Below are 27,700 nucleotides of genomic sequence, written 5' to 3'. Positions count from 1 at the left end.
GTCTTCCCTGACAGTGGAATCGGCTCCAGCTCTGCAGACCTTATCAGTCCTGTTACCAGTGCATCCTACATTTCATCTCCCAAAGCTGGCTTCATCAGTGATCTGTGAAGTGTGATGCGGAACCATTGAGGTGTGGAAAACGAATGGGGACCTTTGATCAACATGGGGATTAGGAGAACAACAATTATTTAAAAAAATCAGGACTTAACATATCTGTATTTTATTATCTCACATTGTAAAATTTCCTATTCCTTGTATATGTTTAATAATTTTTTATTAGTGGAATTGAGCATTTAAGTGATCATTAAATAAAAGTCCTATACAGCTGCATGCCCGGAAAGGTTTTCCTAACAGGGCTATGTTATCAGGAAAGTTTGGAGGCACTGGACCTGCTTTCTGGTCACTTTTTCTGCATCTTTTCTTGGGCAGTCTTTTGATCCATTCTCCAGTTTAGTCAAGTGTGATCATTTAATAATTCACATCTCTCTTCCTTCTACCTCCATGCTTAAAAACCTTCAGTAGCTTCCCAGTACAGTTAAGAATACTGGTATGTTTTGTTCAAGTGTATAAGAATTGTTTTGTGTCTTTGCAGTCTTGTCTCTTCTACCTCATGACTAGCACGCTGGGCCTCTGAATTTCTTGGATGAGTCTTCTTCCTGCTTAACTCTAGGCACTCTCTTTTCTCTTTGTCTGGTAAAACTTCTCTTTGGTGCTCTCCTGTCTAACCTTTCTTATGCCATAGCCATCTCGTCAGGTAACAGTTTCTTCAGTAGGTGTTTCTGGATTCCATAGAGTTGCTACATAATCTTGTAGCGCCATGTATTTTTGGTGACTAGGGGAGAGTAGGGAATTTCTGTGGGTTCTCTAGATCCACTGCTGTGTTGGGAAATGTTTAATAGCCAGCTCTCTGAAAACCACAGAAACCTGGCTTTGTCACATTTTCCCATTTCCATGGTGTAAATATGAGTATTATGGCCAGATTCAGGCTACCAAATTGATGTCACTGAATGTTGAGTTGGGATGAGATGCATGGTAGCAAACCATAATATGATATTTCCATGATAACAGATGGAGAAGATGCATCATGTGTGTAGATACTAATAAAATATAGTAAAATAATTAGAACATGAAGAGTTTTGAGTATTATCTTTGTTTTAAAATAATTTAGTTGGAAGTTTATGTACTATAATTTTCTTTTCTTTTCTTTTCTTTTTTTTTTTTTTTGAGACAGAGTTTCGCTTTTGTTGCCCAGGTTAGAGTGCAATGGCACTATCTTGGATCACTGCAGTCTCCGCCTCCCAGGTTCAAGTGATTCTACTGCCTCAGCCTCCCGAGTAGCTGGAATTACAGGTGCCTGTCACCACACCCAGCTAACTTTTGTATTTTTAGTAGAGATGGGGTTTTACCATGTGAGCCAGGCTGGTCTGGAACTCCTGACCTCAGGTGATCCGCCTGCCTTGGCCTCCCAAAATGCTGAGATTACAGGCATGAGCCGCCGTGCCTGGCCTGTATTATAATTTTTAATAATTTTATTTAACCATCAACTCTCAGAAATTCCTGAAAATTTAATAATTCTCTCTCATGCAATGGTATGAGCCAGGAGTAGAGATCCCCTGTGCCACACGCAGACAGGTCACATTTTTTTGAATTGATTGAAGACATTGGAATAAGATAATGTATGCATGTGCTTCCATTTCTGGGCATTTACTTTGCTTTGCATTATCAACTTATTCTTTTATAACTTGCATGTCTTGCATTGTACTAGCTTTTATATGAGGAGAAGTATGTATCACAAAGGGAAATATGCACAGATGCAGCCAGATACTCAAGACCACTCCAGTAGTGCAACTGATTGACTAAGGCATTAACATTGATCTAATGAAGTTCAATGGCAGGTGGTTGGCTCGGAAAAATGAATTATAATACATTAATCTTGCTTTGTGGATATACAAGGTAGACAGAAAAAATGGTAAACACTTTCTTTCTTGGAATTCCCATTTTGCTATTCATTCCCTAATTTACCTATCATTGAGAGGCGAATTATCAGAAAAACGCTTTAGCGATATTTGCCTGCAGCTACTAAATTGGTAGTTTTGACTGAATTACTTAATCAATTCGACCTAAGTTTCTAAATTGACTAAGCGTTTGACTGAAAAGATTCTTTGGAAGAAAACACAGATGATTTCACAAGATTATAGTGACATATTGTGTGAAAGTATAGATTAAGGGCACCCAACACATTCTGTTAATCCAAGTAAATGTTTCTGACAAGGATATAAGAGTAAATGCCATCAGGGTTACAAAAGCTGGCGTAAAATTTAGACATTTTAATAGCCATGTGGTAGGACATTTCAAATATTATTTTCTAAAGGTTAACTGTCAATATTTAGGTCCTATAAAGAAAAAGTTTTAAAATGCTTTAGAATATAGTATTTATTTTGTAAGCAGTCTTTCTAGACAGAACAGCCCTTCTATATTTTATTTCTAAAAATCAAAAGCTGTTAGGGCCAGAAGTTTTTAAGATAGAAGGTAAGCCCTTTTTGTTATAGATGAGGAAACTAGAGCCGCGCGTGAATGTGGACAGCCTTGTTCTGTTTGAATCTGTGTTTTGAAATGTGTGGTTTACCATGTGAATTAAGACCTGAGCAGGTACGAGCCTGTCTTTGCAGCAGATGATCTTCAGCCACATGCTTCATCCTATGCTAGCCTGTCACCCTGGATGACTCTTCTTTTTATGTTGAATCAATGTATGGTAATATTTGCAGAGAAAACTAAGGAGGCATATTAGAAATCTGTACTAATGTAGATACATTTTGTAAAATCAAATAAGATTGATCACCATCCCTACTTAATTCAGAGCAAAGGAAGGGAATCTAATTTTTCTATTTTTCCACACCTCGTTTGCTGTAATGAAAATGGCATTCTGCTTTGAATCATTTCCAAGGAAATGATTTTCAATATTGTTGTCTGTGACATTTTGACAATTAAAATGCATTTCTTAAGCCTACTGGAAATGCTGCGATGCTTTTTCTTGTTTTCTTTTTTTTTTTTTTTCCCAGTGGTTCTATCTGTGCTTGTTGCCTAGGAAACCACAACTGGGTTGAATTCTGTTTGCCTGGTTGTCTGACAGACTGGCAGAGTTATGGATAAAGTTCTTGGCTTTAGAGTTGTAAAAGTGCTACTTAAATAACAGAAATGCTTTATCAATATTAAAGTGCTTTATCTCCTCAATTAAAAAGCAGCCAAGCATTTGTTTGGTTTTCTTAAAATGCTAAATAGAGAATTATTGTTTTCCTTGATTGTTATTGAAATTTCCTGTTTTGTATACAAATTTGCAGTAGGATTTGAATTGTCACAGTGAGCTAGTTCTAAAGATAGCACTTTAATAAAAAAATGCTTCTGTAAATTTGTTTACTTCCTTGGGGAGTCATGTGCATGTGTTATCATTCCCAAGAGGGACAAACATAAACATATTTCATGAAAAAATTCAAAGAGGTGTTAGAAAATGCAGATTATTTTGCCCTATGTTTGATAAGTAGAAAAACAATTATTTCTATATAACTTTTTCAAGTTAGAAAGAAGTAGTGGAAATCCCTCAGATCTTTTCTGAGTGATTAAAAGTTAATAGAACTGAGAGTATATAATTAATGGTTATTTAATTATACTTTTCTCTAGCTAAATTCGGTGTCCTTGCTTAATACTAAAAAATTAATAACATTGCTTAATACTAAAAAAAGTTCAGAGAGATGTGTTTTTGCATGATCCTGTGACCACTAATTCCATGAAGCTGTAGAGCCCTTGAAATGAGGCAAGGGTAACTGAGGAGCTGCATCTAAATAGCCAGTGTGGCTAGTGACTCCATCATCTGGGGACTTGATGGAAATGCAGTCTCAGGCCCCATCCAGACCTATTCATTCAGAATCTGTATTTTTCATGAGGTCCCTTAGGGCTGATATGCAATGCTCTTCTTATTGCTCTTCTAGAGCAGTCTTGGCTGCATGTTACAATGACCTGAAGAGCTTGTGAAAGTAATTCCTGGGCTTCTTCCTAGACCAAATTTCAGTATTTCTGATGGGCATCCTGGAACCAGCATTTTACAGAGTATTCCCACATCATTTTAATGACTGGTGAAGTGTTAGAACCACATATATAACTCAAAGAGTATACAAACAAGTGTGACATTTGGATGGGGAGGTCTTAAGTACTGCCCTGGATTTTCCACTTTTTGTTGAGGTTAATATAGGAGCGGTGTATGTAAGAAAGAGTTAGTGTGTACTGAGTGCTAAGGATATTATCTTAAATTGACTAAACGTTTGACTGGGAAGACTCTTGGTGAAAATATACAAGACTGTATTGACAGGCTGGGCATGGTGGCTCATGCCTGTAATCCCAACACTTTCGGGAGGCAAAGACGTTAGTGACATACTTTGTGAATGTGTAGATTAAGGGCACCCAACGCATTTCTGTTAATCCCAGTAAATGTTCCTGACATAGATATGAAGCACGAGCATTTTGTTTTGTGTACGCATACCCTCTCTCTCTGTCTCTCTCTCTCTGTATGGTGCCCTTCCTTCAATGTACCACTCCCCATTTCTTCTCACAAATCCCCTAATAATAAAATAAATTGTGATGAATTTTCTCTTTGCTTGTCTTAGCTAAAGGGAACTTATTTCATTCTTAAAATTTTTTTCATGGTCTTCCTTTTTCCCTGTGAAGAACGATTACAAGATCCAAGCACGAGATGAGTCATTGTCTAATGAATAGTGTCTTTTCTTCCAGCTCTGACTTGCAGTGTGGTTGAGTTCAGCTAATGTGCATTTACTGCACTCCTACCGTGTGATGGCAGTGATGGTAGATGTAGGTGAGAAAGGTGCAAATAAGCCAGAGTCTCTTTCTTTCAGTTCTTGGTGTTCCTGGATTTCATGCATACTGGATAGGAGCATGTTTTCTGTGGCTTGATACTGAGGCTTGGATTTTTATCTCCACTAATTATTGTTAGATTAACTTTTGCCAGGATATCTTATCTCTGTAACACCAAGTCTTCATACCTGTAAAATAGGAATACCTATAAAATGGGAATAATAATAGAACCTATTTTATAGCCTTATTCTGAGAATTTGATCAGTCATGACATTAAGGTTCTTAGCATATACATAACCCATAGTAAATGCTCAACAAATGTTAGTGATTACAGACTTAATTGGCTTATTATAAATGATCAAGGCATGTTTACTTTTACATTGATCTTTCCTTAAGGAGGAGAATGAATGGTTTAGATTAGCTATGAAAGATGTCTGCACTTTGAAGGTAATATAAACAGACATGCAGCCATATGTTTCAGAGCCATGAAGTCTTATTGCCGCCTTGGAGCAACCAGTTGGTGCCAAATGGCTTTATTAATCGCCAGTGTGTACAGGGTTGTGTGGTAAGGAATTAATTTGAAACTGGAACAGTTAAGACAGAGAAGTGGATAATGAGCCATTTGAATGTTTTTAAAGTGCTTCCGTCATACGCCCCCTGTAGAAAATAAAGCTTTTCAACTTCCGGCAGCATCCGATCCTTTACTTCATTTTCTTTCCTAGCACTGATGTCCTCATGGCATAGTCTATGTTCACATGTGTATTCTTTGTCCTGTCCTCACCAGAATGGAACATCCTGGAGGGATTATTGGCCTTCCAGTTCAAACGATTCTTCTGCCTCTTGCCTCAGCCTCCCTAGTAGCTGAGACTACAGGCACACACCACCACGCCCAACTAATTTTTGTATTTTTAGTAGAGACAGGGTTTCACCATCTTGGCCAGGCTGGTCTAGAACTCCTGACATCACATGATCTGCCCACTTCAGCCTCCCAAAGTTCTGAGATTACAGGCTTGAACCACTGCGCCCAGCTGTAGATATTTGTCTTTGAAAGAAAGACTTTTTAAACCTCCTTAGAAAGCTTTTAGTGGGGTGGGCAAGAGGCGGGGGCCATGCCCATGGCATGCTAGGCTGTGGGCGCTGGCTGCTGGGAACCCAGCGGAGCGTGGCCGCGCATGGCATGCTGGGCTGTGGGCGCTGGCTGCTGGGAACCCAGCGGAGCGTGGCCGCGCATGGCATGCTGGGCTGTGGGCGCTGGCTGCTGGGAACCCAGCGGAGCGTGGCCGCTCATGTGTGCTGAAGGGAGAGGTGGCCGCAGAGATAGCGTGTTCCTCATGATCCAGCGCCGCTGCATCACCATCTTCACAGATGCCAGGGTGTCTAGCATGGTGTTTGAGTTGAAGTGCATCGTCGAGGGCATCCTCAGCAGCTGTACAAGGATGACCAGCTCTTGGATGTTGGCAAGACGCTGGGCGAGTGTAGCTTCACCAGCCAAAGTGTACGGCCACAGCCCCGGTCACAGCGCTGCCGGGCTTCCAGGCGGACGACGCCCTTGAGGCCCTGCCCATCCCATGGTTAGGAAGCCCCAGGACACAGGAAGCAGTGCCCATGAGCAAGCCATGCACAGAGGGCACTCTGCCTGTCCGTGAGAGGCCCACTTCCCCCAGTAAAAGAGATTTAGATGTTGGGGGCAAAAAAAAAAAAAAAAAAAGGGTTTTAGTACCATGAAGATTCATGTGCATCCCAGTGCCTGTGGTCCCAGCTGCTCAGGAGGCAGGGGTGGGAGGATCCCTTCAGCCTGGGAGGTTGAGGCTGCAGTGAGTCCGGATTGCACCACTGCACTCCAGCCTGGGTGACAGAGTGAGACTCCGTCTCAAAAAAAAAAATAAAAAAATAAATAATAAATAAAAATAAAAAATTCATGTGCAAGATGAAAAGCCCAGCTTTGATAAAAATGAAGTATGGAGATTAGAGTGGAATTTAACACCTCATAGTTGTAGAGAGGCTTGCTGCTGTGAAGTAATTGTTGATGGTCAACATACACTGGGATAATTATAAAATCTTGTAAAGTGCAGGAGCTTCAAACGCACATCCTGAGGTGACAGAAAACTGGCAAATGAAATTGGCAAATTGCTAGTCCCCAGGTAAGAGAAAAAGATTACGCTTTTATATAGTATTGTGGAGTAAAGGTTATAATAAAGAAATGGGGGAAATAGTGCTTGACAGTTACTGCTGTACTTGAATCCTTAATAAAATAATAGAAGACAAATGTCAAAGGAGAGGGCATTGAGCATTTAGAGAATATCTTCAGTGCAATCAATAGTCAATGTCAATTTTTGAAAGACAAATTACTTGTTAGATGAAGTTATAATTTTAAAATTTAATTACATGATTGTTGAACTAAATTGGTAAAATGGAAGTGATATGAGGAATTTGGTGTAGATATACCTATAAAATTATATGTGAAGAATTAATTTAGATTGACTCCCACTCAGATATTCTCATAAGGGAGTCAGCACTGCATGAAGGACCATAGTGCAAAATTAATAGTTAAAAAAAAAAAAAAAAAGTAAAACCTGGATGGGATTTCTAGCCAGGGAGTTTATCACCAGTATTTGAAGCGGCAATTCTTTGTCCTTTTCCTGGTAGAAAACCCTTTTTTTTTTGTTCTCTGGGGCCTTCCAACATCTGTAATTGTTTCTTTGCTACAGAGATTGCCCTTTGAATACTTGAGACAATCAATGTGAAAAGGAGAGAGATAGATGGAAGTCCTGTACCTCTAGATGGAAATCATTCATTTTCTTAATTTATTTATACAGTAACACTTTAACAAACATTTTCTCAGTGTCCTTTGCTGGATTAAAAACTGGGGGTAGAATCACAGAATTTAATGAGGCAGACAGATGAGAAAGTACCAGATCTAACAAGTGAAATCAAGCATGATTTCACTTAGGCTGTAGAAACCTGTTAAACTTCTCAGAGATGGCAGTGCCTGCCTGGCCGACCTTAGAGAAGAGAGTGGGTGAGAAGAGGCCCAGAAGAGAGAACTGGGAAGCCTCTTTGGCCTTCTGTAGTTGCAGAGTGTTCCAGTTGAGTGTAAGGATTCAGAGACATTGTTCAGCTCACAGAGGGTACTCTAATGGTATTGTGCCCCAAGCAGACCGAAAATTCTGAGTTATGACGTCTGATTTGTGGTTTAGAAAAGGTATCATGAGTGCTTTGTAGAGGATGACTTGGAGACGGCCAAGCCTGGAGGGATAGAATAAATCAAGCTGAGAAATGATGAGGATCCGTGACTGCCAGTATGAAGTTCACATTTTTAAAAATCACAGCTGAATTATATATGTGTACATATATAATATATTTATTTTATATATAGCAATTATGTGTATATAGCATGACATAGCCCTGTTGCTCAGAGTCACAAAAGGGTAATGGTCACTCAGACCAGCAGCACTGATGTCACCAGGACACTGAAATGCAGAATTTCAGATCCTACCCATTCCAGACCTACTGAAGCTCTTTAACAAGATTCCTAGGTGGTTTCTCTGCACATCAACATTTGACAGTCTCTGACTTAGAAGACACTGAGTTGCCTCATCCAGAGCTACCTTGCTTGCTTTGTCACCTTCCAGTCACATTGTTTCCAATCACACTGGTACAGCCATACCGAATTTCTTGTAGTTTCTTTAATTCTCTTGAATTTCAGTGTCCGGCTTTTGCACCTGCAGTTTTCTCTGCTCATGTATTCTCTTCCTCCTGCCCCATTCATCTGGCCAGGCACCACCACCATTGCCCTGAAACAAAACCAAAACAGACTGTAAACAAAAAATGAAATTCTAAGACCCCTAACCCACTGAATGGACCCATTCTTGGCCAAGAACATACCAAAGTAAACCTGAAAACTAGTTCAGGCCATGATGGGAAAGGGGGATTGGATGTACCTTTTTATACCTTCCTCCCTTTGGAATTCAGGTATTACTGACCAGCATTAACATTAAAACAGGCTGGCTCGCGCCTGTAATCCCAACACTTTGGGAGGTCATGGCGGGAGGATTGCTTGAGCCCAGGATTTTGAGACCAGCCTGGGCAACATGACACTGTTTCTACAAAAATAAGAAAATTAGCCAGTCATCATGGCGTGCACCTGTAGTCCCAGTTACTTGGTAAGCTGAGGCAGGAGGATCGTGTGAGCTGGGAGTTCAAGGATGCAGTGATCTGTGATCCTGCCACCGCTCTCCAGCCTGGGTGACAAAGTAAAACCCCGTCTCAAAAGAAAAAAAAAACAACAACAAAAAACCCAAAACATTAAAACAGCCACCTTATAGTCTCTTTGTAGCAATAAAATATATAACAAAATGACAGGTAGCTGGACCTTAAAGAAATCAAAATATTTTACCCCAAAATATATTTCTTTGATGTATTTTGAAATGGCTTCGCAAATCTCTCTCGTAAGGAGTCTGGCACCTTTTTAAGTCTGATTAAAAATCATTTACCATCTATTCTCCCTGAAGCCTGCTACCTGGAGGTTTCATCTGCATAGTAAGAACCTTGGGCTCCACAACCCCTTATATTAACCCAGATACTCCTTTCTGTTTATTCCAGATCTTTAGATAATAACCTAACTCTTTCAACCAATTGACAGTCAAAAAGCTTTGAATCTATGACCCGGAATCCCTTGCTTCATTGTCCTACCTTTCCAAACTAAACCAGTGTATACCTTACATGTATTGATTGATGTCTGCTTATAACTTCTGTTCCCTAAAATGTATAAAATCAAGCTGTAACAAATCACCTTGGGCAATTGTTCTCAGGATCTCCTGAGGCTGTGTTGGGGACATATCTTTAACCTTGGCAAAAATAAACTTTTTTTTTTGAGACAGAGTCTTGCTCTGTCTCCCAGGCTAGAGTGCAGTGGCATGATCTTGGCTCACTGCCGCCTCTGCCTCCCAGATTCAAGGGATTCTTGTGCCTCAGCCTCCTGAGTAGCTGGAGTTACAGGTGTGCACTACCACGCCCGGCTAATTTTTGTATTTCTAATAGAGACGGGGTTGCACCATCTTGGTCACACTGGTCTCGAACTCCTGACCTCAGGTGATCTGCCTGCCTTGGCCTCCCAAAGTGTTGGGATTACAGATGTGTGCCACTGTGCCCGGCCTAAACTTCTAAATTGATTGAGACTTGTCTCAGATACTTTTAAGGGCCTGGCCTCTGTGGATATGACAGTGAAAGGTGGGGTTGTCTAGGAGTGGGTTGCCAATGAGGAAGAAGGTCCTAAAACCTAGGAGGGCAGCGTGGCAAACACAATGACACAATCTGGCAGCCACGAAAGGAGCTTGTGGAGGAGTGGTCAGAGACTTTCCACAAGAGGTGGCCTGCAGGAGAATGCAAAAGGTTCATAGGTAAAATTTAGCAGTTATTTTTCACTTGAAGTCTTTGCTAAAGCTCTTAAAGACAGTGCCTCTCTTAGATGTTCCTGTAGTGCTGTGTACTTATGAAGCAGCAGGATCACACTGAAGTGCTGGATCGTGTCCACCTTCTCCAGGGCACTGAAAACTTCACGAGGGCAGAGACCAGGTCTATGTTGTATACTATGAGATCCTAGGGACATGGAGCTCAAAAATATGGGTTGATAAAGGGAAAGACGTTTATGGCACTCTTGGCAAAACAACAACGACAAGAAACAACAACAAAAACTATGTTAGTTGAGTACTGGAGAGGAGCAATGAAACAGCACACTCCTGTCAAAAGATTGCCTATGAGGAAAAAAAGCACAAGAGCAGTATCTGGAATGGAATCTGATAGAGGGAGTGGTATAGTTCCTTTAAAGATTTATAAGAGTCGTTCATTTAGCAAATATTTACCTAAAATTCTCATGCTTTGTGAAGTCCATATTTGTGATTTTAGCTGTTCGCTAAAATTTATTTGTAGCTCCTAAATTAATACTCGGGGCACCTTTGTGCTCATTCATGAACATGTGTTGGATGCAAACAGTTTGAGTCACTTGACTAATATGTTTCCAGTTGAGGTTGAAGAATGGGAAACTGCCTTCGTGCTCTGGTTTTCATATTTTAAAAAAGTGTCCTTTTCATGGGCTATTTGGTGCCATCTTTTTCGTGCTTTTTGCTGGTGACTTTGCTGTTAAAATGGTGCCCAAGCATAAGACCAACATGCTGTCTAGCATTCCTAAGCACAGTTAGCCTGTGATACACCTTCCGGAGAAAATACTTGTATTGGGTAAGCTTTGTTCAGGTATGAGTTATAGTCCTGTTGGCCGTGAGTTTAATCAACAATATATATTAAGTAAGATGTCTTTATACAGATCACACCTAAGGTAAGGCCCTGTATTGAATGGTGAACAACAGGTTTGTGGTCACAGGCTCTACCTAACCTTGTAGTTCTCCTAGGAGCAATGGTTGAGTATTTGCTAATTCAGTGTTTACAGTTACTTTATATAACATAACTATTGTGCAAAACTAGAATCAACCGTATTTAGTTTTCCAGGCACTGTTTTGGGCACTGAGGGTGAGACAGTGAGGAAGAAAGATACGTTCTATCCCCTTGTGGGTCATACATTCTAGCTGGGGCTGTTGGCCATATGGAAATAGAAAGGTAGCACATCTCCTGCTCAGCACATGTATGAGGAAAAACAATATTGTAAATAACAATAACATAAGCCTCCCCACTTTTTTCTGTTTTCTCTCTCTCTTTTTTTTTTTTGGTGACAGAGTCTCACTCTGTTTTCCAGGTGTGAGTGCAGTGGCATGAAATGGGCTCACTGCAGCCATGACCTCCCAGGCTCAAGCAATTATCCTGCCTCATCTTCCAGAGTAGCTGGGACCACAGATGCGTGCCACTGTGCCTAGCTAATGTTTGTATTTTTTGTAGAGACGAGGTCTCACTATGTTGCCTAGGCAGGTCTTGAACTCCTGGGCTCAAGTGATCCACCTGCCTCAGCCTCCCAAAGTGTCTTTTTTCTTTCTCATATTTTGTTCATTTTTGTTTAACATCTGCAAGAGAAACACATTTTTGTTTGTTTGTTTTCTGAGGTGGAGTTTCGCTCTTCTTGGCCAGGCTGGGGTGCAATGGTGCGATCTTGGCTCACTGCAACCTCTGCCTCCCGGGTTCAAGCTATTCTTCTGCCTCAGCCTCCTGAATAGCTGGGATTACAGGCATGCACCACCACACCTGGCTGATTTTTTTTGTGTGTTTTTAGTAGAGACAGGGTTTCTCCATGTCGGTCAGGATGGTCTTGAACTCCCGACCTGAGGTGATCCACCTGCCTTGGCCTCCCAAAGTGCTGGGATTACAGGCGTGAGCCACAGCACCTTACTTTTTTTTTTAATTTTAAGGAAAATAGCTCACTCTTACCTGCTCACATGCCCCTCTATCCTCCCTCTAACTTGCTTCTTTTTTCTTCTCTCAGTTTCTTTCCACCTTATATTCCCCTGGTCTCAGCTTCAATCTCCTCATTGCTCATTAAGGTATGTTTCTGAAAGTACAAAAAGAATCCAGAAAAATAATTCCATAATACTCTCTCAGTGAAAGTTTCTGGTACCAGGTGTGTAAATACCTTTAGTTATTTTCATCTGGGCTTCTCATCTTATTTAGTACTCTTCTAACTGTCCCTGTTGGACATTTACTAACATTTGCCTTTTACCTGTCCTGAGCCAATCGCTGGAGAGTAGCAATCTGTTAGAGGATTTGTTCCCTTTTGAATGGTCAGAGGCCTGGGGCAGGGGCTCACACCTGTAATCCCAGCGCTTTGGGAGACCGAGACAGCAGGACTGCTTGAGGCCTGGAGTTTGAGACCAGCCTTGGTAATATAGTGAGACCCATTAATTTAAAAAATAAAAACATTAGCCAGGTCGGGCATGATGACTCATGCCTGTACCAGCACTTTGGTAGGCTGAGGCGGGAGGATAACTTGAGGCCAGGAGTTCAAGACCAGCTTAGACAACAAAGTGAGACCCTGTCTCTACAGAATATAAAAAAATTAGCTGGGCGTGGTAGGGGGCACCTGTGGTCCCAGCTACATGGGAGGCTGAGGCAGGAGGATTCCCTGAGCTCAGGAGCTCAAGGATGCGGTGAGCAATGATGGTGCCACTGCAGTCCACTTTGGGAGGCAGAGTAAGGTGCTGTTTAAAAAAAAAAAAAAAAGAAAAATTAGCAGGGCATAGTGGTGTGTGTCTGTAGCTGGGCATGGTGGGGGGCACCTGTGGTCCCAGCTACATGGGAGGCTGTGGCGGGAGGATCGCTTGAGCCCAGGAGTTAAGGCTGCGGTGAGTTAGGATTGTACCACTCTACTCCCATTTGGGAGACAGAGCAAGACCCTGTCTCAAATAAATGAATGAATGAATGGTCAGAATGGGATTCACTTCAGAGTGATTTTTTTTTTTTCTACTTTTCTACAGTAAATGACTCTCAACATCTTGGCCCCATATTTATTAGTTTTGAAAATCACTAGGATAATGATGTCTAGTTAGATGCTAATCAAATATTTATTGGTTGAAGTAGCCAGATGGTATCTCTACCATAGCAAAATAGGGACACCGAAATATATATAACAGAGGAAAAGTCATTGTTGTGAACTGCTTTCCGTTTGCTCTCTGGGTGGCCAGATCACTCCTTAATGTGTCTGGCAGGGGCTCAACTAACTTTTCCCCTGAACTGTACTGGCTTAGCAAAGGACCTGGGAATAGTACATTTTTATGCACAGGATTCAGTAGCCAATGCCTGTTTTGATAAGTAGCTGGTCATTTACATCATTGCCTCAGGCCAGGTCCTTCCCTCTCGCCTGAGAGGCAGGAAGAGAGAAGTCAAAGGCTTTTCACCTCTGATGTCCATTTCTTATGCCCCTTAACCACTCTGTTCTACCCTGGGGATGAAAGGAAAGGAGTCCCTGAACACACACTGGGGCCTACATGAGGGTGGAGAGAGGGAAAGGGAGAGGGAAAGGGAGGAGGGTGATGATATAAATAAATAAATAAATAAAACAACTGTTGGATACTATGCTTATTACTTGGGTGGTGAAATAATCTGTACACCACACCTGTGACACAAAATTTACCTGTATTAGAAACCTGCAGGGGCTGGGCGCGGTGGCTGACACCTGTAACCCCAGCACTTTGGGAGGCTGAGGCGGGTGGATCACCTGAGGTCAGGAGTTTGAGACCAGCCTGGTCAACATGGTGAAACCCCATCTCTACTAAAATTACAAAAATTATCCAGGTGTGGTGGCAGGCACCTGTAATCCCAGCTACTTGGGAGGATGGTGCAGGAGAAGAGCTTGAACCCGGGAAGCGGAGGTTGCAGTGAGCCGAGATCACGCCACTGCACTCCAGGCTTGTGACAGAGCAAGACTCCGTCTCAAAAAAAAAAAAAAAAGAGAAAAAGGAAAAGAAGCCTGCAGATGTACCCCTGCAGCTAAAATAAAAGTTTAAAAATAAAATATTGGAATACATCTATTTAAAAAACGAATTGGGAAGTATTTTTGTTCCTGACTGATATATCTTCGCCAACTTTAAAACATTTTGTTCCTACTTTGTTGGGGTGTGTGTCTAGAGTGGATGTGTTATAAAAATGAATAGAGTCAATACTTGTCCTCTAGTTGAATAACTGGCCGATGCTATTAAAAGTAGAAACAGGTTGGGCGAGGTGGTTCATGCTGGTAATCTCAAGGCTTTGGGAGGCTGAGATGGGAGTTTCACTTTGAGGCCAGGGGTTTGTGACCAGCCTGGGCCACACTGTGAAATCCTGTTTTTACAAAAAATAAAAAATTAATTAACCGGGAGTAGTGGTGTCCACCTATAGTCTCAGTTACTGGTGCAGCTGAGGCTGGAGGAGCACTAAGCCCAGGAGTTCCAGGCTGCAGTGAGCTGTGATCTTGCACTGCACTCCAGCCTGGGTGACAGAGCAAGACCTTGTCTTTAAAAAAACAAAAAAGGAGAAGCAAGGTGCAGTAGGAGAAAGAGGCAGAGGAATTTTACTAGTACGTCTGAGCTGGATTGTTTCCTTTGATCTTCCACACCTATGTGTGCTCTGCTCCATATGCCAAGAGGCCAGCCCCTCACACTGACTGTCCAGGCTCTATGCCATCTGCCTTGTGCCTGCAAGGACTGCAGCAGCAGGGCATTGACAGAAGTGGAAAGATGGAAAAGGCAGGCTTATTCAGCCTTCCTGGCTGCGGCTTTTGTGTAGCTGTGGCCCTCTGGGGAATGTCACAGCTCCCCTTGCCTCATGTGAGCAGAGGGCACTATACCCTTTGTTGTCATTCCTTAATCCTGCCATATATTAGAAACAGTCTTTCTGCTAAACTGTCCTCAGAGACCCCTCTCTGAGTCCGCAAAACACTTGGTGCCAGGACACAAATACTAGATCTGATGGGTTGGAGGGGGTGCTGTCATTTGAGGAGGACTTGTAGAGTATGGGACACACTGAAGTGGGTGGAGAGGAGGGCAAAGGTTCCTGATAATGGAAGTTGCAGCACTGGTGCGCCATGCAGTTGTCTACTGTGGTGCATGTTCAGGGAGCTGTCTGTGTGGACAGGCTACAGGGCACCGGCAGTGGCTGTAGGGGCTAAACATTGGGTGATAAGAAGAATATTATCGGAAGTAATGTTAGGAAGCTACCCTAAGTCTCAATTGTGGTAGGCCTTGACATTGAGAATTTGCACCTGGGATTTTGTTTAACTCTTCGTGCTTTAAAAAAAATTTAAAGGCTGGGCGCCGTGGCTCACGCCTGTAATCCCAGCACTTTGGGAGGCCGAGGTGGGCGGATCACGAGGTCAGGAGATAGAGACCATCCTGGCTAACACAGTGAAACCCCGTCTCTACTAAAAATACAAAAAATTAGCCGGGCGTGGTGGCAGGCGCCTGTAGTCCCAGTTACTCGGGAGGCTGAGACAGGAGAATGGCGTGAACCCGGGAGGTGGAGCTTGCAGTGAGCCGAGATTGTGCCACTGCACTCCAGCCTGGGCAACAGAGCAAGACTCTGTCTCAAAAAAAAAAAAAAAAAAAAAAAAAAAATTAAATTTGAGCTAATTATAGAATCTCATGCAGTTATAAGAAATGATACAGAGAGATTCATTTGAATGTTAAGATTTTGAGAAAATTTCCTGTTCTGTCACAACCACAATATTAACATTTATATAACATTAATATACAGCCTTTATATAAAATGTATACAATCTTATTCAGATTTCCTCTTGTACTCAGGTGAGTGTTTAGAAGATTTTTGATCAGAGTGGTTATATTGTCAGTTTCAGAGTGAGAATTGTAATGGTATAGATTTAATATGCCTCAGAAAAATGCTTGGCTTTTGGATGGAAACATTAATATGTCATTAGAAAATTGCATATATTCATGCCTGTAATCCCAGCACTTTGGGAGGCCCAGTTGGGTGGATCACCTGAGGTCGGGAGTTTGAGACCAGCCTGACCAACGTGGAGAAAACCTGTCTCTACTAAATACACAAAATTAGCTGGGCGTGGTGGTGCATGCCTGTAATCCCAGCTACTCGGGAGGCTGAGGCAGGATAATTACTTAAACCTGGGAGGCGGAGGTTGCAGTGAGCCGGGATCGCACCATTGCACTCCAGCCTGGGCAACTAGAGTGAAATTCCGTCTCAAAAGAAAATTGCATATATTTTTTCCCCTTGACTTTATTTTCCCTCCTTATGTGTGTTGGATTCAGTGCAACCATTGAAAACATCCCGTTATCCACAGAAATGTATCTTAAACTTACCATTAAATCTCCTGTTGTTTCAAGTGCAACATATAGGCATCTTGTACTTTTGATGTGTCTTATTTTTGTCTGGATAGCAATGTGATCAGATCTGAATTGCACAGAACACGGAGTCAATTACCAAGTACTCCCGATGCAGCTGGGTCTTCCTGGAGTATAGCGATTGACCTAGCTCTTAAACTATGTATGTGGTGCTCATTGCACTTATCTGTAAAATGTAATATTTCAGTTTATCACTAAGCATCTTCCAACCGTAGTATCCTGTATTTATTGCTTATATAGAAAAAAATATTTAATAACAAGGTGATAAGATTCATTTTTATATCCTTCTCTCTGAGTCATTTGTTGCTTTTCAAAGCTTATTTCTTGCCCTGCCTTCCACAAATTTCTTCCAAAGATTCTAGGAAATAAGTGAAATATGGATAAATACCTTTATGAAAAAGAGTAACACATATCTGAAGGTTGGTTTTGCAATTGTGATGACAGGTTTGTATCCCCACAGCATGTGATAATAACTTGGTTCTTCCCATGGTTAGATGTCTCTTTAGGAAATGTATAATTGTCCTGAAGATGGGAGAGAGACAGTTTTCATTTTGCATGAAGAGTAATTTTGCTGTTTGTATCATAAGTTCTAAAAGCACACATGTAACTGCATATTATATTTAGATTCGATTAAATACCTTGATGATTTATGCCTATCTTCTTGGCAGAGGTTTATTCATTGCCTTAAGTGGTTAAATAGTTGAAAAATGACTTGAAGAATGAAGGAAGAGAGACATTGGGCAAGTTGATGAGAAGAAAGGGTGGGATATTTAACAGTTAAAAATGTATATGTCTGCCCTTTGGTATTTGCTCTAATTCATAATTAGATCACCATTTCTTCCACTTATTTAAAAGGCACCTTACCTAGAGAGAGACATCAATATTTACAGTGCATTAGTGCCGTGGAGAATTTCAGATCTTGTGGTGAAGGTTTATTGCTGTTTTATCCCCTCTTCAAAGCAGTGTACACATCAAACAGTCTCCACCCTCATTCTGGACTCAGTGACATCGCACCAGTCGCTCTGTGCTTCATGCAGCGGCTTAATTATTGAAGATCCTTGTCTTTGAATTTTCTTTTTAATATTTCAGAGGATATACTTTGAAAATCTATGTATTAAATAAATCAGAAGATTATGGGATTAGAAAGTTTTATCATATTTTAAAATGCATAAATTTTGCTAAAATTTGAGATAAGGAGTGGCCATAATGTGACCAAATTACCTTAAATGAGAAGCTCCTATTATTTCTAATTACTGTAATGAACACAAATTACATCAGATTATTAATAATGCTGAAATAGGCCATGGGCCCCAGAAACGTAGCAAATCATAGGTGAGAAGATTGTGTTTTATTCATCCGAGGCCAAAGCAAAATTACCTTCTTTATGCAATGTTATATTAGTCAGGGCAGTTAGAGGTGGGAAACCTTTTAGGTGAACTTTTAGATGAATCAGGCAGTTGTGTTTCATGATTCATTTTGTTGATAAGGCCACATATTTATATGAATGTCTTTCCTTAAAATAAGGTGAAACTCGTGAAAAGACCTCATGCCATTTGTGGCTACTACTGCACCATTCTCTAGAACTCTGTTGCTTGTCATACTTTGACCTGTTGGGAGCTACCCTGAGCATGGCTGCTGAGACTGCTTGGCAGTGCTTTTATGTTTTTTTCTAGTACATTTTTCATAAATTGTTATTCTGTCAGGATGAGGTTTGGTGGATGATCACTGGTTGGGGGTATATGAACATATGTGTACTCGCACCTTTTTGGTATTAAAGGGAACTTCTAAACCCAGCAATGCAGCCTCTGAATTTATAAATTAGGGATGGAGGCCCAGAGAGGTGACTGATGTGCCAGTATCACAGGTCTAGGCCAGTGGTTCTTAGCGTGTGGTCTCTGGGCCCTAAGGGATCACTAAGATCATTTCAGGAAGGCCATAAGTGCAGTACTGTTTTCAGAGTATTATGAAAACCGATTTTGTGTTGTTCACTGAGTTGACATCAACATCAGTGGTGCCCAGGCCCTGAGGGGCAAAAATGTAGAGATCACTTGACACAAATCAAGACAGTGGCACCAAATGTATTCTTTACCCCACACACTCACAGTGTCTTTAAAAGTCATATTCACCCACTGTTTTTGATGAAGAAACAAAATTAATTACTTAAAACCTGAGTCTTTAATATACAATTTAACATTTCGTGTGATATGTAGGCATAAAACACTTCAACATATGGAAGCTCAGTGGTTCCTTTTTAAATTTTAATTTAATTTAATTTTTGTTGAGGTAAGGTCTCACTGTGTTGCCCAGGTTGGCCTCGAACTCCTGGGCTCAAGTGATCCTTCTGCTTCAGCCTCCTTCAGTAGCTAGTGTTACATTCGTGAGCCACCGCACCCAGCTTCTCAGTGGTTGTCTTGAGAAATACTTTTATGCGAAGGCTTGATTTACATGGTGAGGTTTTCTCATGGAACAGCGTTTTCATTTGAAATACGGACAGAAAAACTGGTTATTCAGACCTGAGTGTCTGGCAGAGAGTTTATTAAAAATGAGTGACACAAGCCTGTCGCTATAACACAAAAAATGGGCAATATTTGTTGCTAAAGATAAAATTCAAACTTTCTAGGTAAAATTAGGTTTTGGAAAGCTTATGTCCCACTGTGAGCATGACTGCTTCCCAGTACATAAAGATATTTCTGATTAAATTGGCAGAGATATTAACATGTGATTTTCTGAAATAAAGAAATGTATCAACATTTGGAAGACTGGCATAACTCAGTAACTAATGTTTTCCAAATGACTAATGTTATGGGGTTTTTCGGGGGTAGAAGTTTAATTCAAAATGTGAGACAAATAGATTTTAATGTAACAAAGAAAGAAAACTTCACATTCACATTGTAGCTGACCTTTGAGAAACCACCACTGGTCCAGTTATGGTGTGGTATCATAGAAGAAAATCTAAAATTTTCTGGAAAAGCTATTAAGATATTATTCCCTCTTCCAGCTACATATTTGTGAAGTTCTGTTTTTCCTTTATATACTTTTTCATATGGCAGCTGAGAATGCAGAAGCAGATATGAGAATCCAGATGTCTTCTTTTAAGCAAAATGTAAGACATTGCTGCTCTTTCCACTAAATGTGCTTTGTTTTATAAAATACAATTTTCATAAAATTGAGTTGTGTTAACATGTGATGGGTTTTATTATTATTAAAGTGAATTAATACATATTTTAAAGTTGTTCTCATTTTCACTCCTAAAATGGTAAATATCACTAGCTCCACCCTCCCATCAACAAAAACTCTTTGAGGTCATCAATTTTTAGAGTGTGAAAGGGCCCTGAGATCAGAGTTTGGGAACTACTGAATCTAGTCCTGTTTCCTTACAGGCATGCTTTCCTATTTTATATGGAGTACTTCCTCCATTTAGTGATAGATTTTTTTCCTTTTCTTATCTTAACATTTCTGAAATTTGGATGTCTCTTACAATATATGTTTATGGCTAATGTAACGTTTCTTCCTCTTCCCAAAATGAAATCATGCTATGAATTAAAATCAGGATATGATTTCTCAGTGCATAATTCTACTAGGAAAACAACAAAATTCTTCTCTTTTAAAAAACAAACTAACATTTGTATCCATAGGTAGCTAGGAATGGAGCTTAATAGATCTGATTTCATAATTTGTGATTTGTGATTGAGCACTGGCTCAGGAGCCTGAAGTCTTGGCTGGAAAACTGACTCTTCATGTCATCTCTCTGAGCCTCAGCTTACTCATCTGTGATGTGGGTCACATGTTTTTCCATGTGTCTAATGTAGTGCCTTATTTAAATAAAAAAATTTCAGACCCCTCCATTTAAGTGGTGGGTTCTAGTGCAATGTTACTAAACTGTATGTGCACACGTGTGTATGTGTGTGTGAAAACTCTGTAAAAATGCCTTATAATTTTCATGCAATCATAAAATCAAGAGGAAATCATAAACCAATACACATCCAGATGTGTAACAGAGATCCATCAGATAGAAGCACATCATTGTGAGGATGAAGAAGTCTTGCCGAGTCTAAATTGTAGGCTGTATGAACCTAGACCTGCCCTGGGGTGGCATAGGGCCTTTTTATTTGGACCTGGGTTATGCTGCCTTTATGTACTATGATGACTCAGGTCTTACAGCACTTCCAACCATAAGAAAACCTTGATTTCAACATCATTATGATGTCATTTGGCCATCCAGTGATGAGAAAATGCTGTTGAGTGACTGACTGACTGACAGGGCCTTGCTCTGTTGCCCAGGCTGGAGTGCAGTAGTACAATCACAGCTCACTGCAGCTTTGAACTCCTGGGCTCAAGTGATCTTCCCACCTAAGACTCCTGAGTAGCTGGGACTGATGCAGGACACGTGAGCCCCACAGTGGGCCTTAGCCCATGGGGGTCCTTGTCTTTGCCCAGGAAAGAATTCAAGGGCAAGCTGGGGCTAGAAGAAAACAGCTTTATTGAAGCAACAGTGTCGCAGCTCTGTGACTGCTTCTGCAGAGCAGGGGTACTCTATGGGCAGAGGGTAGCAGCCCAGGGCAGTTTTGCAATCATATTTATACTCACTTTTAATTACATGCAGATTAAGGGGAAGTTTATACAGAAATTTTTAGGAAAGGAGTAGTAACTGGGACATTAGGTTATTACCACAGAAACAGTAGGTGACACCTAGGTGTTGCCATGGCAATAGTAAACTGACATGACAGCTGGTGAGTGTGTTTGATGGAAAACTGCTTCTGTCCCAGCCCTGTCTTAGCCAGTCCTCAGTTTGGTCTGGTGTCCAAGCCCTGCCTCTGCAGTCAAGTCCTGCCTCCTACACTAGGACTACAGGAAAGTGCTACCACAGTTGCCTATTTTTTTTTTTTTTTTTTTTTTGTAGAGACAGGGTCTCACTGTGTTGCCCAAGTTGGTCTTGAACTCCTGACCTCAAGCAGTTCTCCCACCTTGGCCTCCCAAGGTGCTGGGATTATAGGTGTGAGCCATTGCACCTGGCCTCGTTGACTTCTTTTATTGGGTTTTGTTCTTTCTCATCAGCATGATAATCAAATCTAGGACTCCTTCCTGAATTTGACAGTGGACATAAATGTAAACATGGCACCTGAAATTGCATGGGAGTACTCAGTGACGAGGTAGTGCAAATAGAAGATCCAGACTATATTTATTTTAATTTATTTTATCAATATTGCTGAAATGCAAACAAAAAGTTTAATGTTGGAAGAACTCACAAGAAGGGCTGCGTGATAGAGCATTCCCTGTAGCAGCCTTCACATTGCATTTTATGCAAACACCACCCTATCCATGAGCTCCATCACCCACCATAAGAGACATCCCGCAGGGTCTGGAGCTCCCTCTGTTATCTTCCTCTTCTCAAATCCCCTCTTTCCCTCAGTCCATATTTTATTTCAAGAGCTACAGGTATATAGAGATAAATGCTAATTATTTTTGTCTGTCTGTTGCAGACTAACACATTAACACAATGTTTGTGTCTAGTCTTAAGAAGATGGTCTTAATTATTTAATCAAAATCATGTACGCAATGTATTCTCCTGAGGAAAATTTCAAACACAAGTAGGGCAAGCAGTTTTATTGTGACCAAGCAAATTCAGTCCTTGAATTTATTGGGGAGGTTGGAATATACTTTTATTTGATTATTTTACCATAGATATTGGGTACTGCTTTTGGCCCTATGTTTGTGCTATTTTTTAAAGGCCTCCTCTTCTGAGTTAATAGTGCCTCTTGTAGACTTACATACAGACGGGTGACAGAAGAGGGAGAGAAATTGAGGTGTACAGAGGTACTTAACAGCTGAATAACTAACCCTGTAATTGGAAAGCAACAGAATCTGTGTCTAAGTAATAACATTGTCTAAAAGTTTTTAGACTTTTCCTGCCCACCTCTCTCCATTTTGTTGCTTTTTTGCTTATAGTTTTTAATTTGATGATTCTGGAAATTTTGCTTCCTCTTGGTAGAGAACTTTCCTTATAGTAAAGGCATTGTAATATTAATGCACATCAATTTTTAGATGTGTATTTTTGCGACCTTGTTCTAAGAGTGACTATATAGTTCTTATTGGTGTTTATTTTTATTTTGGGGGGTGTAAATTAATAAGGAGCAAAGGTTGTCATGAATGTTTACAGACACTAAAATCCAGAAATTATTAAAATCCTCATGTTTATGTTTCTCTCAGCACATTAAGATAGCCACCAAAGTATTAGATTCGGAGTTGACTAAATTTTTGCTCTAGTAATGTTGCTCAGACTGTGTTACTATTATTGAATCCTCATGATGTAGAAGTCCATGTTAAATTTGTTATTACTATGTTTCATATGCTTCTGTTTGCTCTGATAAGTTCTAATTTGCTTTCACATTGGAGACTATTGGATTGACAGTGGTTTAAATACAGCCTTCACTGTATATAAATAGCCTGTCTTTAGTTTGGTATCCTCAAGGTTTCTATATCTTTACCATTGACCAGTGCACCAGTGTTTCAAAAATATCCCTCCTAGAGTAAATGATAAGTTTACTGCTTCATGGTTAAAGCTGTGTCATTAGACCGGACGTGGTGGCTCACGCCTGTAATCCCAGCACTTTTTGGGGCTGAGGCGGGTGGATAACCTGAGGTCAGGAGTTCAAGACCAGCCTGGCTAACATGGTGAAACCCCGTCTCTACTAAAAACACAAAAACTAGCTTATCATGGTAGTGCACACTTGTAGTAGCCTGTAGCTACTTGGGAGGCTGAGGCAGGTGAATCACTTGAACCTAGGAGGCGGAGGTTGCTGTGAGCCGAGATTGTGCCACTGCATTCCAGCCTGGGTGACAGAGCCAGACTCTGTCTCAACCAGTCAATCAGTCAATCAATCAATAAAGCTGTATTGTTAGAGGCTTTAAAACAAATACTTACATCCTAGTTTTTAAAAACAGAGTACTCTAAACATAATTTAAATTTTGTCTTATGTTTTTGAGTGATTTCACTCAGTTGCTGAGTGGAACTTTTAGTTCTGATTGCAGCTATTGCAGACTCTTTTCTTCTTTGCTTTGCATTTTTAATTCTGTTTCTTCTCTGCTGTGACAGTGATCATATTTGCCAGGCTGTTCTCATTGTTACTGATAATGATACAAGTGTTCACCTGAGTGTATTATTGATGTTGTTATAGCAATTGCAAGCAAGCTCTTCTATGCAAATACATTTGCTAAAATACTACCTTTTGTGTAATTTTATATGTAAGTATATGACAGAAACTACCTGCAGATTAACATAGTGCTTTGAGTATTTTCTGTCTTAAGTATAAATAATATATTTGGGCACCACACTTTCTGATAATACTTTATTGAACAAAAGAAACATTTTATTCAACAAAATTTTTCAGTAGAGCAGCCAAATGTCTAGATTCTATAGATTTTAAAAAATTGATACATAATTTTATGTATTTATGGAGAATATGTGATGTTTTGATACATGCATACCATGTGTAATGGTCAAATCAAGGTAATTAGGATATTCACACCTCAATTATTTATCTTTTTTTGTATTAGAAACATTTCAAATCCTCTCTTCTACCTACTTTGAAATATACAATAAATTATTTGTTAACTATATAGATTCTGTGTTTTTATTCCAGTAGATATGATTAAAAGGTAGATGAAATTTGTTTACTTGCTTAGATTCATTATTTTTAAAATTATATATATGATGATTATTTAGAAATATTGGGGTAATGATCACAGTAATGGTTATTATATTACTGTCTACTGAGTACACACTATATGTCTAGCACTGTTTAACCCCTTTATATTATTTAGTCCTTACATTACCCTGATGAAAGAGGTACTGTTTTATTTTCATTTGAGTTGGAAAGGACTAGAGGCAGAGAACAGTTAGGCAACCTGGCCAGGGCCACATAGATAACAAGGAGTGAAGTCCAAATACAAACCTGGGCTGTTTTGCTCGGAACTGACACTTGATCACATTTCTTTCACCGTGTAGTATTTTAAAGGACCTAAAGGAATTTGTATTTAGAATACTGACCCACTGTCCCCTTTTATGAAAGTGTAATTCTGTTCCTTAATCTTTAGGATTTCCCTACGTTCTCCTAACATGTAGTTTACCAACGTTAGTATCTTATTTTTCAGCATAGTGCTTTTGTGTTTACAGATATGCCTCTTCATGTTCGACGCAGTAGTGACCCAGCTCTAATTGGCCTCTCCACTTCTGTCAGTGATAATAATTTTTCCTCTGAAGAGCCTTCAAGGAAAAATCCCACACGCTGGTCAACAACAGCTGGCTTCCTCAAGCAGAACACTGCTGGGAGTCCTAAAACCTGCGACAGGAAGGTAACCACCTCTGCTTGTTTGCTGCCGTCCCTTGCCCCTCCTGACTTCTTGGTGTCCATGATGAGTGTCATGTCTTGGGTAAACCACTGGATTCCAGGGCATCTTCATGATGGCCTTTTGTGAGTGTGGTACCAACTTTCATATCAAAGTTCAGATAGTCTCCTATTTTATATCACACTTGAATTTTCTGATGAAAATCCATGCCATGTATGGTATGCACTTATTAATATATCTATTTTTTGAATAGATTCCATTTCATATCATTAAAAATGAAAACATCCAACACATTGTGTACCATATGAAGTCCCTTTCTTGCTGTGTCTCCTGGTCTCCTCTCCCATTTCTCCTCACAGGCAGCCTCTTTATTTGCTTTTTCTATGTTCTTATAGGGATATTTGACACATGTATAAACAAATATTTATATTGGTTCATGAGGTACATTAAGGAACTTAGAACATTATGAACTTCTAAGGATGAAAGTGGACTTCATGGTAATTTAGTTTGACTACCCAGTTGATCATTTTATCCGAAGTCTCCTTGTAAATGGAAATGTGTTGTCTAGTCTTCATAATACTTTCTTCCCTGACCTAATTTATTTTAGTCCTTGACCTAATTTATTTAATCTGAATAAAGAAACTTTATTTTAGCCTGTTTTGTCTGTTTTAAAAAATTTGTTGGCTGGGCGTGGTGACTCTCACCTATAATCTCAGCACTTTGGGAGTCCAAGGCAGGTGGAACTCCTGGCCAGGAGGTCAAGGCACGCCTGGCCAACATAGCAAAACCCCATCTCTACTAAAAATACAAAAATTAGCCAGGTGTGCTGGCATGCACCTGTAATCCTAACTACTCAGGATGCTGAGGCACAATAATCACTTGAACCCAGGAGGCGGAGGTTGCAGTGAGCCGAGATCACGCCACTGCACTCTAGCCTACGCGACAGAATGAGATTCCATCTCAACAACAAAAAAAAATGTTGATGCTCTTTGTCAGAACCCTTATTGTTCCTTTTTATCACACTTCTCACCTCTTATTTAATGTGCTTTTTGCTGAATCTGTCATTTTCACTTTCGAATCTGTAGATGCTCAATAAACTTCTGTTGAAAGAATTAATAAACATTTTTTCGGTGCAGCCAGTAAGTTAGCACAGTATATATTGAGAAATGTCGAAATAATACTAATCACGTAAGATGAAAAAGGATGTAGCTTGATATTTGCTTGATTTATTCTTTGCATAGGTATAAAAATACCTGTTTTAAATATTTCTTTCAACTTTGTTTTGCATTTCAGTACACTACTGTCTGTAGTAGGTCAAGTGACAAAAAAAGTGCATGGAAAACATAGGTTTAAACTGAGAAGAATCTACTTGAAAAAAAGAGTATATTTAGTTTCTGATTTTTTTGAATTATGAACTTAACTGTTAGGCTTAGTCTCCTGAAATACTTTGTTTTTATAGATGTGTTGAGGAGCCACATTGGAAGATCTTCTCATTAAGATTAGCTTGAAATTTTTGAGGACTTTATCTTGCAGTAGACTATCCAAAGAAGCAGAATCCAGTTTATCAGTGGGTCTCGTGGCAGTTAATCTTTTTTTTAGAATAGACCTAATTTAATTTACATGGATATTCACAAATGTGTAAACAAGTCAAGTTGGCAGTTAAAAAAATTTTTTTTAACTAGGTTTTCAACTGTTTGAAGCATACTGAAGTTTCTTTTCAAGTCATTCAACATCTTGGATTTGTGAGTCCGTTTCAGTTGCAGCAAACAGAACCTGTTTTTATCATAAAACATTTTTGAACAAAAGGGATTTATCACTTAGAATTTTTTTCTCACAAAATCACTGGAAGGGTTTGCAGAGCAGGTCCTAGGTGGTCCTGGAGAACCTTTAAAACTATGCAGTAACAAACATGTGGCTTGCCTGTGGAGCTACCCTCCCTGCTTTCATGGTGAAGGAGGTGCTGCCGTCCAGGGGCCTGAACTTCTCCCACTGGAGCCTGCCTACTACACACTACACACCACCCTGCCTCCAGGTGTACTCACCTTGCTTCTGTCACTTGAGAAGCTGGAGACCCACCCTAGAAATGCTGCCAGTCATAACAGCCCAGGAAAATTCTGTTTCACACCACTATTAAAATCTCATGCTACTGAGTCTGAGTAGGTGGAGTTCAGTTTGTATCTAGACCCTTATCTGCAGAAGAGTCTGGGAAATAGAGCATTAGCCTTAAAACCTCTACAGCACAGGAACACACGTTAGGAGAGCACTGAAACCCTCATTGCCAATTAACCACATCCACCTAGCTGACGCAGTTTCATTTTTAAATTTTTATTTATTTATTTATTTATTTTGAGACAGGGTCTTGCTTTGTCACCCAGGCCGGAGTGCAGTGGCACAATCTCAGCTCACTGCAACTTCTACCTCCCAAGTTCAAGCATTCTCCTGCCTCAGCCTCCCAAGTAGCTGTGTCTACTGGCACTAGCCGTCACACCTGGCTGATTGTTAAATTTTTTTAGAGACGAGGTCTTGCTATGTTGCCCAGGCTGGTCTCAAACTTTTGGACTTGGATGATCCTCCCATCTCAGCCTCCCAAAGGCTGGAATTACAGACATGAGCCACCATGCTCAGCCTGACATTGTTTTAAATAGCATGCTTCTATCATTGTAGAAAATTTGGCAAACTTGTAGAATAGAACAAAATAAAATTATTCATAA

The 27,700-nt window shown here is 40.2% G+C and overlaps 1 protein-coding gene and 1 pseudogene across 34 annotated transcripts in view; both read left to right on the top strand.

The window, feature by feature from the left end:
* PARD3 (par-3 family cell polarity regulator) overlaps positions 1–27,700 on the top strand; it is a 713,016-nt gene that overhangs the window by 324,854 nt on the left and 360,462 nt on the right. For all 34 annotated transcript variants that reach the window (XM_024253533.3, XM_063727279.1, XM_024253534.3 and 31 more), the window contains one exon: positions 24,817–24,995. In XM_024253533.3, the coding sequence (XP_024109301.2) occupies positions 24,817–24,995 (179 nt within the window). The remainder of the gene's footprint in view (positions 1–24,816; positions 24,996–27,700) is intronic.
* Positions 1,235–15,867, top strand: LOC129048424 (elongin-B-like; annotated as a pseudogene).

Source organism: Pongo abelii, chromosome 8 (genome assembly GCF_028885655.2).
Source record: "Pongo abelii isolate AG06213 chromosome 8, NHGRI_mPonAbe1-v2.0_pri, whole genome shotgun sequence".
In the NCBI taxonomy this organism is placed as follows: domain Eukaryota; kingdom Metazoa; phylum Chordata; class Mammalia; order Primates; family Hominidae; genus Pongo; species Pongo abelii.
The sequence above is the reverse complement of the archived record's forward strand: the minus strand, read 5'-3'. Positions and strand labels throughout refer to the sequence as shown.